The sequence below is a fragment of the Macrobrachium rosenbergii genome, chromosome 13 (assembly GCF_040412425.1).
Source record: "Macrobrachium rosenbergii isolate ZJJX-2024 chromosome 13, ASM4041242v1, whole genome shotgun sequence".
NCBI classification, from domain to species: domain Eukaryota; kingdom Metazoa; phylum Arthropoda; class Malacostraca; order Decapoda; family Palaemonidae; genus Macrobrachium; species Macrobrachium rosenbergii.
This window is the reverse complement of record NC_089753.1, coordinates 54423238-54436889: the sequence shown is the minus strand read 5'-3', so window position 1 is coordinate 54436889 and position 13652 is coordinate 54423238. Positions and strand designations below refer to the sequence as shown.

Sequence of the window (13652 nt, the reverse complement as noted above, 5' to 3'; positions counted from 1 at the left end):
ATCTCACGAACCAAACCAATTGCTCCATCCAGTCAGAGATCCGAGATGTCTGGGAGCGCGACAGTGTGAAAAAATAATTCTGTCAAAAATTCAGCAAAAATAGAAATTTTATGCCAACAACGTTCATTTTGCTGTCCTTTTTTTCTCAATGTTTATATTTTATGGTGGAATATTCAGAATAAGAGTCCCAGCCCTCTAAATACGGAAAAATTTGAGTTATTTAACGAAAAACTTTTTACTTATTTTTACATCTTCATTCGCAGCCCAAAAACTATGAAATTCAGGCAAATTAATTTTTTTATGAGAAAGTCAACAAAATTCTCCAAATATCGATATATAAAATAATGAAAAACGAATAAGTGCAGTTGGTGAAAAAATTGATAGAAAAGAGGGTAAGAAACAGAGTGCTCTGCCCGGCGTACAGTGAGAATTAGCGCTAGAAAGTCATTTTTTTAAGAGCTCTACCTCGGTTACTTTTCATAAGAATTACTTTGTTAGTATACAAAAATGTAGAGGAAAGGTTGAGGAATACATTGAGAGTCAAGAAAAATGGTTTTGGTAACGGCAACAGTTTCATTTTGACATTATAAGTTGATTGAAAAAAAAAAAATGTTACCGTTCTCAACATTATCGTTCGTAGCTCAAATTACTTTTTATGAGAAAGCCAACAAAATTCTCTAAATATCAATATAAAAAATAATGAAAAACGAATAAGTACAGTTGGCGAAAATATTGACAGAAAAGAGGGTAACAAACAGAGCGTGCTGCCCGGCGTACGGTGAGAATTAGCACTAGAAAGTTATTTTTTTTGAAGAGCTCATCTCGGTTATTTTTATTAGGAATTACTTTGTAAATATAAGAAAATGTAGAGGAAAGGTTGAGAAATACAGTGAGAGTCAAGAAAAATGGTTTTGGTAACGGCAACAGTTTCATTTTGACGTTATAAGTTGACTGAAAAAAAAAAATGTTACCGTTGTCAACATTATCGTTAGTAGCTCAAAAACTATAACAGTTAGGCGAATTAATTATTTTTCATGAGAAAGCCAAGAAAATTCTCTAAATATCGACATATAAAAGAGTGAAAAACGAATAAGTACAGTTGGTGAAAAATTTGATAGAAAAAGAGGGTACGAAACAGAGTGTTTCCAATACAGTAATGTAATCCCACATACAAATCCCACATTTTATAAAAAATGTAAGATACAAACCCACATTTTACAAAAAAAAAAATAAGATACAAACCAATATAAAATCCCCACATTTTATGAAAAAAAGTAAAAAAAAATTAGATACAAACCCACATACAAACCCCACATTATAAAAAAAATTATTAGAAGAGAAATATTGCATGGGAAAAAATTAGAAATACAGTGAACCCCCGTATTCGCGGGGGATGCGTCCCACACACCCCCGCGAATAGGTAAAATCCACGAATGCTTAAAACCCCTCTAAAAACAGTTAGAACTGCCCTTTTTGATAGCTTGAACCAAGAAAAACCCTGTAAAAATGCTTATACCTGAGTATTTTAATAGTTTTATCACAAAAAGTGCATTTATTCATGAAAATTATATGAAAATACTGTACAGTAATTAGTGAATATTTCTCAGTGAAAAATACCGCGAATAGGCGAATTTTCCGCGAAAAATGGCTAGATATGTTCCACAGAGAAACCCACGAATGCGTGAGTCCGCGAACCATGAGAACACGAATACGGGGGGTTTACTGTATTCATAAAAACCCATTACCAGAAATTTGAATACTGTACTCACCAAATATCATGACCCCTCTTGAATTCCTATGTACAACTCCTCCCTCAGGTGAAGGGCCTGCCATCTGAAGGGATGCTGAGGGAGGAGGAAGCTGCAGGAGTTAGATGTTTATCTTTGGTCTCCCTACACCTCTTTTGGCAGGGCCTGACCCACGACTTGGTGAAGGCTTGAGTTGCTTCTCTGTGTGGTATCTGTAGAAGCAATTTCTTGGTGCCCTACACAGAGGAACTCTACATGCCTTACACACCCATGATGTGTCCTTTCGTGTGTCGTCTAGCAAGCAGATGTGGCATCTCAGCTGTTTTGACTTGACGGAGGGACTCTCCCTTATATGAATGAGGCTATGTTCCCCTGGCACAAGACGCTCATAGCTCTCCAGGAAGTTGGCACGTCGGCGTGGCACACCTAATAGTTCTGGTTCAATACCAGTAACAGATGGATCAGCACCAGAGGGACCAGCAGCAGAGGGACCAGCACCAGAGGGACCAACGTCAGCAAGAGAAGGCGGCACAGAAGAAGTACGAAGAGGAGGAGGAGAAGGAGGAGGTGGAGGAGGAGAAGGAGAAAGAGAAGGAGAAGGAGAAGGAGGAGGAGGAGGAGGAGAAGGAGAAGGAGAAGGAGGAGGAGGAGAAGGAGAAGGAGGAGGAACAGGAGATTCAACAGCAGCCTCAGGACTGTCAACATCAGAATCCATACGATGGGGATCATCAGGCTCAGAATCTTCGCCAGCAGGTGCAGCAGCAGCAGGAACAGGAACAGGCAGGCCATCTAATCTGTCAGCTACAGGTAGGTCAGGTAAACGAGCAAAAGAAATACCACTCAAGGGCCAGTCTTCTATGCTGAAGTTTGTAAGTGCTTCAGCACATTCATACATAAAATCAAGAAGTCTGACTTTCTTACCTTGTGGGTGGTATTTTGCAAACATAGTGTAAGCATTCTGTATTGCCATCTGCAATAAATATAAGGTAAACTTGCGGGTCCACTTCATTCCCTTCCTGGCCATTGAGTAGTATTTCATCAGCTGGTCAAACAGGTCTACCCCACCCATATACTGACAGTAGGTGCCAATAATCAAAGGTCTAGACATTGTGACTGTTTCAAGATCTGTTCCAGTAGCTCGCCTTACATGCCTCCTGTGCACAAACTCTTCCGTTTCTGCATTGCAAGCTGTTGTGATCATTGTGACAAGTCGGATGTCCTGCCAACAGATGACGAAGACGTTCCCCCTCCTAAGGAAGTGCATTGTATTACGTGGCACCTGTTGACGAGTCAAAGTCTTTAGAAAGTTAGGTGCTCCCTTCCTTAGAAGACGAAGTGTCCCTGAACAAAGAACACCATGAGAATACAACTCCTCAGCCAGTTCAACAGAGTTGTAGTAGTTGTCCATGAAAACGTGGTAACCTTTATCAAAGAGAGGGCCCATTAGTGTGAACACAATGTCCTTCAAGGTTGAGGTACTTCCTCCATATGTCAGGAAGTCAGTAACGTATCCACTCTTGGCTTCACACAACATATAGAGTTTGATACCATACTTGCTAGGTTTCCTGGGGTTGTAGGTCTTGATAGACAGCCTACCCTTGTATGGCATCAAGCCCTCATCCAATGAGACATTGCGTTCTGGGGTGTAGGTGGCCCTAAATCGTGCCTTCAGGTAATTGATGACAGGTCTCACAAGGAACAATCGGTCGTTGTTACCTCGAGGTATGGCCTTTCGGTTTGCGGTATGAAAGTACCGGTTGATGGTGTCAAACCGGTTCCTTGACATGATCCGAGCAAAACCTGGCATTGAAAAAATTTTGCCCGTCTGCCAGTACATTCGCTTCTCTGGTGCTGGAAAAATCCCCATGATAATGATGAGGCCCAGGAACATAGCCATCTCTTGCACAGTTACAGGCACCCAGGATCCCTTGTCCCCACGACGCATCTCGTTGCGCATGTAATCAGCGTACGCATTGGTTTCTGCAGCCAAGTATACCAACAGCTCTCTAGTAATAAAGAGCTGTAGAAACCCGAGAAGTGTCGTAGGGGTGGGGACATTCAACCCTGGCATGCCTGTGAAAGGTGGAATCACTGGAGGTGTAGGATCCTGGGTCCACTCCTCATCAACATCATGGGTTGGTTGCCTGTCACGCTCACCCATCCTTGAAGATCCAGACCACCTCCTCCTTTGGGAACGCTCACCATGGGCATGACGGGGACCACCTACATCTACACCACCAGCAGCACCCTCTGCCTCGACATCAGAACCACCGCTTTCACTACTACTACTACTCCTCCTGGCACGCCTACGGCCTCTTTGAACCCCTGAGGCATCACCAGAACCCAAGGCCTCATCACTCCCAGCATCATTAAGGGCACCATAAAATCCCTCAAAGCCTCCCTCATCATCACTAACACCCCTCCCAGCATCACTGCCTTCAAGAAATCCCTCAAAATCACATGAATGCCTCCCAGGATCAGCAACACCTTCCTTTGCACCTCCAGGATATACAACAGACACAGCAGCACCCTTAAGATTTACCACTACAACACCATCATCACCAACACTCCCAGCATCACCATCTCCTCCTCCAGCACTACTCCCAGCATCTCCAACACCCCCAGCATCACCATCTCCTTCAACACTGCTCCCAGCATCCCCAACAGCCCCAGCATCACCATCTCCTCCTCCAACACTACTCACAGCATCTCCAACACCTCCAGCATCTCCCCCCAAAACACCAACACCAGCAGGCCCTCTCACAAACTTACCCTCTGTCTTGGCATATATGCCCTTCTTACCCTTACCTTTACTCGCCATACTTACACCACCTGTTGCACCACCTCCAACAGGCATACCAGTAGAAGCACCAACAGAACCCCCAACAACAGAAATACCAGCAGCATCTCTCCCCAACTTACGTATTTTTTTCTTCTCTCTCTTGCCTCTCTCCCTGGTGCTTACGCCACTTGTTCCCAGTACTTCACCATCACTAATGGTGGCCTCTTTGAACTCTTCTTCGTGTACCGGTAATATATTTTCCAATGCTACAACTCCTGGGGCCATTGCCTCATCAGCATCACTCCCCTCAATCATTTCATCAGAATCTGCATCAAGCACTTCAGCATCTGAATCTTCTCCATATGCACTTGTTTTTTTGTCTTTTTCCTCCCATTCCAGATGAAGCAATTCCATGGCGTTCTTGGTTGGGGTCAGATTTATCCAACGAGCCTTCCAGGAACAGTCGTAATCAAGCAGCAGCCTCCTTATCTTGTCATCCTCTGGAGATTCAGAACCCTGCCTAAAATCCAGACGTCTCTTGTGTGATGCACTAACTCGTTTTCCACTAGCTTTACCACAAAAACTTCGCGAATGCATGTTGGAAATATATTCTATATTGATGTCACTATATGTACACAATCGCACGTATTCATAGTAGCTCGCACGTTTGGTCTCAAGAGAGAAGTGTGGGTGGGATCAGCTGATTTCATTGTGAGAATTTTACTACACCAGGGATTTGCGCTGTGCACTACAGGAACTGCTTGGCTGGCATATTGATACCTGAGTTACACGGTCCAAGGTATGCGCTTTAGCCTACGGAAACCACTAATTGTCAGAAAAAATAAATTTACTCCTAACACACGTACAAAAAATTTCAGTAAACTTTACGTAGAGGTATGTCAGTCGGATAGGAAGGGGAGTAGGGTAATTTTACGTACCACTATGTCGTTTGGGCGTGAAAGAGTTAAGCAAGGAACACATTCATTCCAGCTTTCTATTGACACCTGAATTCATGGGTATCAGTTTTATTTTCTATTCCAAAATGTTAATTTTTCAATCACCTTTTCTCATTACTTTTCCCTCTCTCTACAGGCTGATTTTGCTTTGGAGTCCTCTTGCGTTTACAGTCTGTTGTCTATTAATAATGGTTTTCAGCTGAAGATTTAACAAAAAAAGAAAAGAAAGGGATGATGTCAAGGTCGGTATATGAGAAACATCACACTTTTTGAAAGTAAACTGTATTTTTCCTAACTATACAAACCTGAGGTCCTTTACATTAAGAATGACTTTCAGGCGTAGGCTGGAAACGGCCGTTAAACTCTTGAGCAAGGTGGCTAGGTAGTAACTACCGCCAGGTAAGCGGGAATACCCGCCTGCCCGGATGTGAACATTCCAGTTTGTCTTTCGGTCCAGGTTCAGATTGAGGGGTGGCACGAGGTGGGCATAGTATGTAATGCAAAGGACCTCAGGTTTGTATAGTTAGGAAAAATACAATTTACTTTCAAAAGTTGTGATTTGTTCCGACACGATATACAAACCATCAGTCCTTTACATTAGGAAGACTCACTGGTTGGAGGGAGGAATCTGAGTGAGTCTCCTGAACTGACTGGAGTTCTGCACACCTGGGTTACTCCTCCTGGTCGAAAGAACGAGGAGGAGTACCGTGCCTCTGACATATTGATCGGAGTGTAGGAACTGCAAGATCAAATGTGAGATACTGGACCTTTTTGCATGAGTGAGGAAATGTAACTCCTACGAAATAGGCTGGAAGGATCTAGAGTCAGAGGCAGTAAGGAAAAGCTGAGATAGGGTTCCCTTATTGCCAGTCCCTCCTTCCTCCCCTTGCTAGAGGAAGGAGCGGAATTGCTTCTATGATTCTATAACAACAACAGAAAGGGTGCTCAATGTGTAGTCTTACCGCATCAGTGCCAGTTCCAGCAGCTATTGGTTCGCGTCCTATTCTCATCCCTAAGGAGGAGAAGTTGGAGGACGGGGAAGGAGGAGGAAGAGAGGCCAGTCACTCTTGGAATCCTTCTCACTTCCAGAACCAACACCTTAGGCAAGCTGCCACTCATCCTCTTGAAGGAGCTGGGTAAGACAACACAACTAGTTGAGCAGCCACCACAGAGCCAAGGAAAAAAGGTTCCAAGGGCCTGTGGGCAAGACCAAGAAAGAAGACAAGAGTGTGGTCTAAGAGACCACGTCTTGCTTCCAGACCGACAGAAACTTCCGGAATACGAAGGATGGACTAAGCCATCGACTTCGTGAGCTCTCGGGTGGAAGGTACTGGTATCATCATCGTCAGCACCCGAGTACCTCCTTTGATCACTTCACGAAGTCAGGAGGAAGATGTGTCCTTAGACACTTCTTCCTTGGGGGAGAGAGTACTAGCGAAAACGTTGACAACATCCAGGATAGGAATGTCGAGCCTTTCGGAAAGTACCACAGCTCCCTAATAGGACAAAGTAACGAATGATCTGGATCATCGACACAAAGTCCAAGGAGGAGGGGAACCAGAAGGACTCGAACCCAACAGTAGATGCCAATGGATTCGGAGTCCACCTACGACATCCGAGAAGGAGTCGAGGTATGATCCCCATCCCTGTTCTTCCATCTTCTGCGCCAAGGCCAGAGTAAGATGAGAGATGGTCCTAAGAGGGCATATCTCTATCCGATGACTCTTATAAGGCGCGTGCAGAGCACGGACAGGAACTCTAAATGAGAGTCACATGCCACCTAGGGAACAGTTCCCTGGGACAGGACGACTGAAGAAGCTTCTCGTCCGTAGCTAACTCTCGACTGAGGAGAAGAAGGCTACTTTAGATAGAAGACTAGGTTGCAAGGGCCTACGTTCTCCACAAATGAAAGGGAGAGAAGCAACCCTCGGCAGAGAAGATGAAGAAGTCCAGACTTGAAGAGCGACTCTGACCCGAGAAGAAGGTCTGTCAACGACACCATCAGCGAAGATGGATCCAGTCCCTGGGACAGTGTTGCAGAGGACTTCAAGGGATATCCAGCTATATCTGTTGCTGCTCGGCGAGAAAGCCTATGCTTGCAAGGAAAGCTGGAGGGTCTCCCAGTCCTGAACACACAGGAATGTGCTGTCTCAAGAACCGCTTCTTGTGTAGCTGCTACAGGAGGTTGGGTCAAGCAGAATTCTTCTTGATGCCTCGGCAATCAGGTCGGATGAAGGCGAAGTCTTCAAGTATTTGTCTGTAACTCGGGGTGAGCAATGCCTGTGAACCCCTAGCAAAACAGACAAATACGGAGGGAAAAAACGTAGATATCAAGTTTTCCCCAAAAAGATAGCATGCCTCACCGAAGCGGCCCCTGTCTGGTACAAAGGAGCGAGAAAAACTACCGACTTGTTGTGCAGGGAGGCAACAGAAGGATGGTAGGGATTTCTCAGTTGAGCAGTCTCTGCATGAATCTTCGTGAAGAAAAGAGTGAGCAGCATGTTCCGTCCCGATCACTCAAACCCGAGGCCAGGCTTGCCTACCAATACATCCCCACCAGGAATGTATCTGGTTAATTGAGCTGTCGAGTGTGCAATAGAACAACACTCGAGTACCTGCAAATGTCGAGATGAAACAGGAGGAAAAAACGATTACCTCTTGTTTGTTGACAAATGCCACTACTGTGGTTTTGTTGTTCAACGAAACCAGTGAGTGCCGCAAAACTCATCCTGAATTCTCGGACGGCCAAAAGGCTGCCCTGAGCCCAGGACGGAGATGAGAAGGTACTCATCATCTCGGTCACACACCTTCAAGATAAGGTCTTACAAGTGTGCGCCTATTCCTCAATCGGTGAATCCGTAAGTAGACACAAGATGTGAGGGGAATATGCAAGCATATTCGAAGGTTCCTTCAACCAAGCATTAGCCTAACTCTTTCCTCATACTTCGAAGAGGAAAGAGGGATGAAGGAATGGAAGCAGACTTCCATTCTCCACCATGGGGAAGCTTCTGTAAGATGACAGGGTACCAAGCCAATTAGCTCTAGCCGGGCTGGCATTTCCCGAATCAGGAGCACGGGAGAGGAGGCGGGATGGAAGTTCGATGGAAAGGATTGCCGAGACCTAAGGGAAATGGATACTTCTCCTGAAGGAATCCATTCCCAGGTCTCAGCAATGTCGCTGCCAGTTCCAGAGATTCGATAAGTATCATTTCGTCCAGGCATCAGCAGTTGCAATTTTCTTCTGAAGCCTGGGACTTCTTAGCTAAGGAGTTGAGAGGGGCTGGCTTGAACTCAAGGTCGAGTTGAGATGACTAAGACCCAAAGGTCTTGGCCATTGTCCAAAGGACAAGGCAGTGCCCTGGTACGAACCTTGATTACCGAGGTATCTGGCAAATCTCTGAAAGAGAAAGGCAGAACCAAGTAATGGTTTGTTCCCAAGGGTCGAGCCAACTCGGGACTTACGAAACCGGAGATCCGAACTGGGACAAAGTCCTTCTTCTTAGCACCATAATTACCCAAACAACTGCAGTTGGCAAGACCCTCCGAGGCAAGAATTCATATTCTGTCGAGGCTGGGGAAAGCTTGGTGTCTCGACCTGAATTAACTCCTTTGAAGAAAAAAATTCATCAGGTCGAGAACGCTCTCTGAAGCCAGGACCGTGGCGGTCCCCAACACTCTCGGCCCCTCGGGAACTGCAAGGGTTGTGAGTGATGAAGATTATTCATTGGGGGAGTTGCGGTCCTACCCCGGGGATCCTCGCGCTGATTCGTTCGGTCCCCTTGGAGGGAGACCTTGACAGATCCCATGAAACCCTCCTCGGCTACCTGGTTATACTACGAGAGAATCGGGGGACCGACACCCAAAGCACGCCAGGCAGCCGAACTCCGAAGAAGTTCGTCGGGAGCTCTCTCTGTCCATCTCGCACCTCTCGGAACAACTGAGAGGAGAAGAGAACTGGCGAGGAGAAAGAGTATCCCTACCTGTCCTGCCAGTAAGATAAGCAGGAGAGGCGGACAGTGAGCGATAATCAACCAAAGAAGATTACTGCCACACGGGGAAAGAAGAGCATTTGTGCCGTGGCAAAGCGCTTTCCTGGGAAGAGCTCTCAAGGACCCCGAAACACAAGACCCCACAGGAGAATGCAAATCGGTTCCTGCCCGAGGGCAGGCAAAGCCAATGAGAGAAACTTGTCTCCCTGAAAGAGAGTCAGTCCCTTAGAAGTACCATAGGACTCCCGAAGGGAATCTCTTCCCTGCTTCTTCTGATGTTCGAACCGACAGGATCAAGACACCAGGCTGGGAACCCGACCGAGCACTGGCAAACACTCGGGGAGCGCTTGTGGTGCTGGCAGGAAGAGCCGAGACACCTAGGTGCCTCGGCCCTCTCTCTCGTACTGCTCCCGAACTGGCCCAAGGAAAATCTCTCCAGACCAGATCGGGATAGTACCTGATATTCCATAGAATCTCGAGCACTCGGAGCAGCTCGTGAACAAGCGCTGGAAGCAGCCCCCGTCTAAGAGGCGGAACCTCTAGGACTGGGAACGGGATCGCAAACCGAGGTCTGCGCGCCCGAGGCTTCCAAAACACAAAACCCACGGCTATGCGAATCGGTTTCCTAACCCGAAGGTCGGGAAGAGCCAACGAGAGACCCACTGCCTCCTCGGAAGGAGGCAGTCCCTAGACATCCAAGGGCATCAAGGGGAAGAAGCAGCCTTCCTCTCCTTCAGCCAACAGAGGTCTGTACAGTTCTCGGGACCCCCTTGGACCTTGGGAGAGGAAGGGAAGACGCAGCAGAAGACGAAATCGAAGATAAGATGAAGAAGACGGCAGCTACTTCCACAGGGTGGCCCTTCACCTCCACTCCAACATCCTTTACAGGATGGTAGACACGAAACATGGTAACCTCCAGGGCAGTCAGGCAGGAACACAACGGACACGGCCCAAGACACCACCACCAGGAGAAGCAGCAGGCATGATCAGGACAGCTGATGCAGGAGCTACGGCAGCTGTTCGGAAGGCAGGAGCTACTGCAACGGCCAGGAACATCACTTCGACAAGGCGACTTCCTTCATTTTCACGCCAACATCTTCTACAGGATGGCGGACATCGTAACCTCTGGGGCAGCTGGCAGGAGCACAATGGAAGTGGCCCAGGGCACGACCACTAGGAGAAGTAGCAGGCACGATCAGGGTAGCCGATGCAGGAGCTACATTAGCGGTTCAGAAGGCAGGACCTACTGTGATGGACAGAAATGTCACATGAAAGTCACCAGCAGCGACAGGAACAATCAGGGCAGCTGCGGCAGGAAGAGCAGCCCAGAGACTGTCGTTGAGTTGACAAGAGCATAACACAGGGAACAGCAGGAGCAGATGGATCACAGATATGCCAGAGGCAGTGCAACAGCATACATGAAGACCAGCAATGACAGCGATCGATCCACATCGGCGGGAACAGAGTCAGAACGATCCCGACGTGGAAATATGTCATCTAACCAGGTAATGTGGTCGATCCCGAAGCAACACTAAATGAACGTCGGGACTGCTTCATGGGAGATATCCTTTGATATATCCAGCCAACTACTGCTGTGTCTGCGATGCTCACTGTCAACCTGAAAGAAAAAGCAAAGATGAGGGAGACTCTTCTCACTACAAGGGGAACTGTCCTAAGCAGAGGGAGGAGGTACTCTAGAAGAGGTTGCCCGATCACTCCCCACCCCTGGTCTTATCCCGACGAGCAAGCGAAGAGGGCGAAGGAGAGAGATCTACTAAAGGGGAGAAGGAAGAACCTACGGGAAGAGAAAAAAGGACGGAGAGGAGGCCACCAAGGGTGCCGTGGAAGCAGAACTTACCGACGACGCCCGCAACCTCCTACCCGGCCCGTAGTTCTCCAAGCGCAGGCGACAAGTAACACTCAGCATAAGTAGGAAGGAAGTAGTGATGCCCCTTATACACAGAGGGCGGAAGCCCAAGAAGGGAACGAACTCTTACGTCCAGATCAATGTAGGGGAGCGAAGATATTACATCCCAAACTATATCTCTGAATGTATGGGGGCGCCTTCAGTATTTACGTAAAGGGCTGTTGGAAGAGAAGCATTACCACTCGGTTACACTTCTCCAATTATGCCCTTGGCCGTCAAACCCAAGACACAGAGCAGGGAATGACGGCTTATGCAAGGTTATCACAAATCATGGGTTTGTATTAATAAATATCAAACACACGTATATATATATATATATACAAAAATATAGAAAGATCCCACCGGGATAATAAGAGCTTAACGACAGTCAGGCAGAGAACCAAAAACACGTCAGCAACGCATGACGGCCGAAAGCAAACTGGAATGTTTACATCCAGGCAGACGGATATTCCCGCCTACCTGGCAGTAGTTACTGCCTAACCACCTTGCTCAAGAGTTTAACGGCCGTTTCCAGCCTACGCCTGAAAGTAATTCCTAATGTAAAGGACCGATGGTTTGTATATCGTGTCGGAACAAAGTAAAACTATGTTCTTTGGAGTATCCCCAAAGTTAACACCACAGTAACATAAAGCTCAAAAGCTTTGAGCTCCTTCACAGGAACAATAGAAACTGTGTCAGGAACAGAATATCCCTTACTCATAGCAAAGTGGTCCAGAAATGTGGCAAGGAGTCTCCAGGGATACCTAGAGGTTACAGCCTTTTCAAGTTCTCCAGAGAATCTGTGATGCCAACTAAGCAAGAGGAAGAGTTTAATGTACCACGAGTACCCCCTAAGACATTAGCAAACATCTTTTGACCTCTCTGTGCTTCTTGCCAGACCTTCCACTGTGAAAGGGACCAGGCAGCAGCACACTCCTTGCAAGGAAATTTATGCTGTAAGCCTAACCCTGCAAAACAAACAATACTATTAAGGATCTACTGTACAGTAACTGAGGACATAAAATCTTAAGTGTTATCCATCATCATCATCAGTTTCAAACCAGTGCTGAGTAATTCTCCTATATAAAAAGGAATAGTTTGTATTTCCATAGGAATTACTGTAATTATAAAATGGTAACAGAGATGACTGGTAACTTCATAGGGTAGGTTATGTATTTATCACCTTCACAACAGGCTTTATATTAAATATACAAGCTAGAAAAATGGGTTTAGCTTGCGCTATAATGAGGTCTCAATAAAAAATTACTTTATGGTCAAAATTCACATTCCTAACCGACTTTATAGTCAAAGTTCACATTCTAACCTAACTAACTGACAGATATGTAGATATATTATCTAACCTGTTCTGCTTAGTGTTAATGATTACAGATTAAAATATTTTGCCATGAACCAGCATGTAACTTTTTATATTTTGTCAACATTTCCACTGTATTTGCAAATTCAGTGAATTCTGGATGGTATTTATCCCATAGGTGACACAATCATTGTGAAGTCAAAGTGTAGCAATGCAGACAGCAAGCCGTATGCAATTTCACTTCAAATCAAATAATGTGGAACTCCCTGAACCATACCCAAAAGGGCAACAATAACACTTAATGTGATAAAATGAGACCTAATCTAACCTAGGGGTCAGCACCCTACCTTACAAGAGAATGGCCATCCATTAACCTATTAACCTATCTTAAAATAACTTTACCTCTCCTCCCTAAAGCTATAAATCTGACAACAAAATACTTATACATCAGTCTGTTTACCTATTTACTCAGCTAATTTGTTTACAACAAATCTGAAATTGTGCATGCAACAGCAAGAGTGAAATATACAGAGCTGAAAAAATAGTTAAATCAAATGTGCAGTATCACTGGTTCAAAAGCAAAACTTAAAACCCTACAAAATAAAAAATAATAAAATTCCAGCAAAAAAGCAAAAATAGGTACCCCAGATAAAAGAACTATAACTGAATACTCATTCTGAAAAAATTAAATTGATAAAATCAAACAATGGCTCCATAGCTATTTCTTCAACAGAACACAGAAAAAACAAAATACAACTTAATCATACCATTAGACTCATAATGGGAGCAAAATATAAAATGGCAAACTGCTGTCCACATCTAGACGACCCTGAAGTTGGAGAGTTTGACTGCATACCAGTGACAATGAGGTCATCAGTAGCCTCAACTCCAGGCCCATTCCGCAATGTCTCTTTTTCTTGAAAGCTCAAAGTACTCTGCTTTCTATTTTCAGTACT

The 13652-nt window shown here is 45.6% G+C and overlaps 1 protein-coding gene across 1 annotated transcript in view; it reads right to left on the bottom strand.

The window, feature by feature from the left end:
- LOC136845318 (uncharacterized) overlaps positions 1-13444 on the bottom strand; it is a 35206-nt gene extending 21762 nt beyond the window's left edge. The window contains exon 1 of the mRNA XM_067115534.1: positions 1770-13444. Coding sequence (XP_066971635.1) covers positions 1870-5127 — 3258 coding nt within the window. The 5' untranslated portion in view covers positions 5128-13444 and the 3' untranslated portion in view covers positions 1770-1869. The remainder of the gene's footprint in view (positions 1-1769) is intronic.
- Positions 13445-13652: the final 208 nt, after the last annotated feature.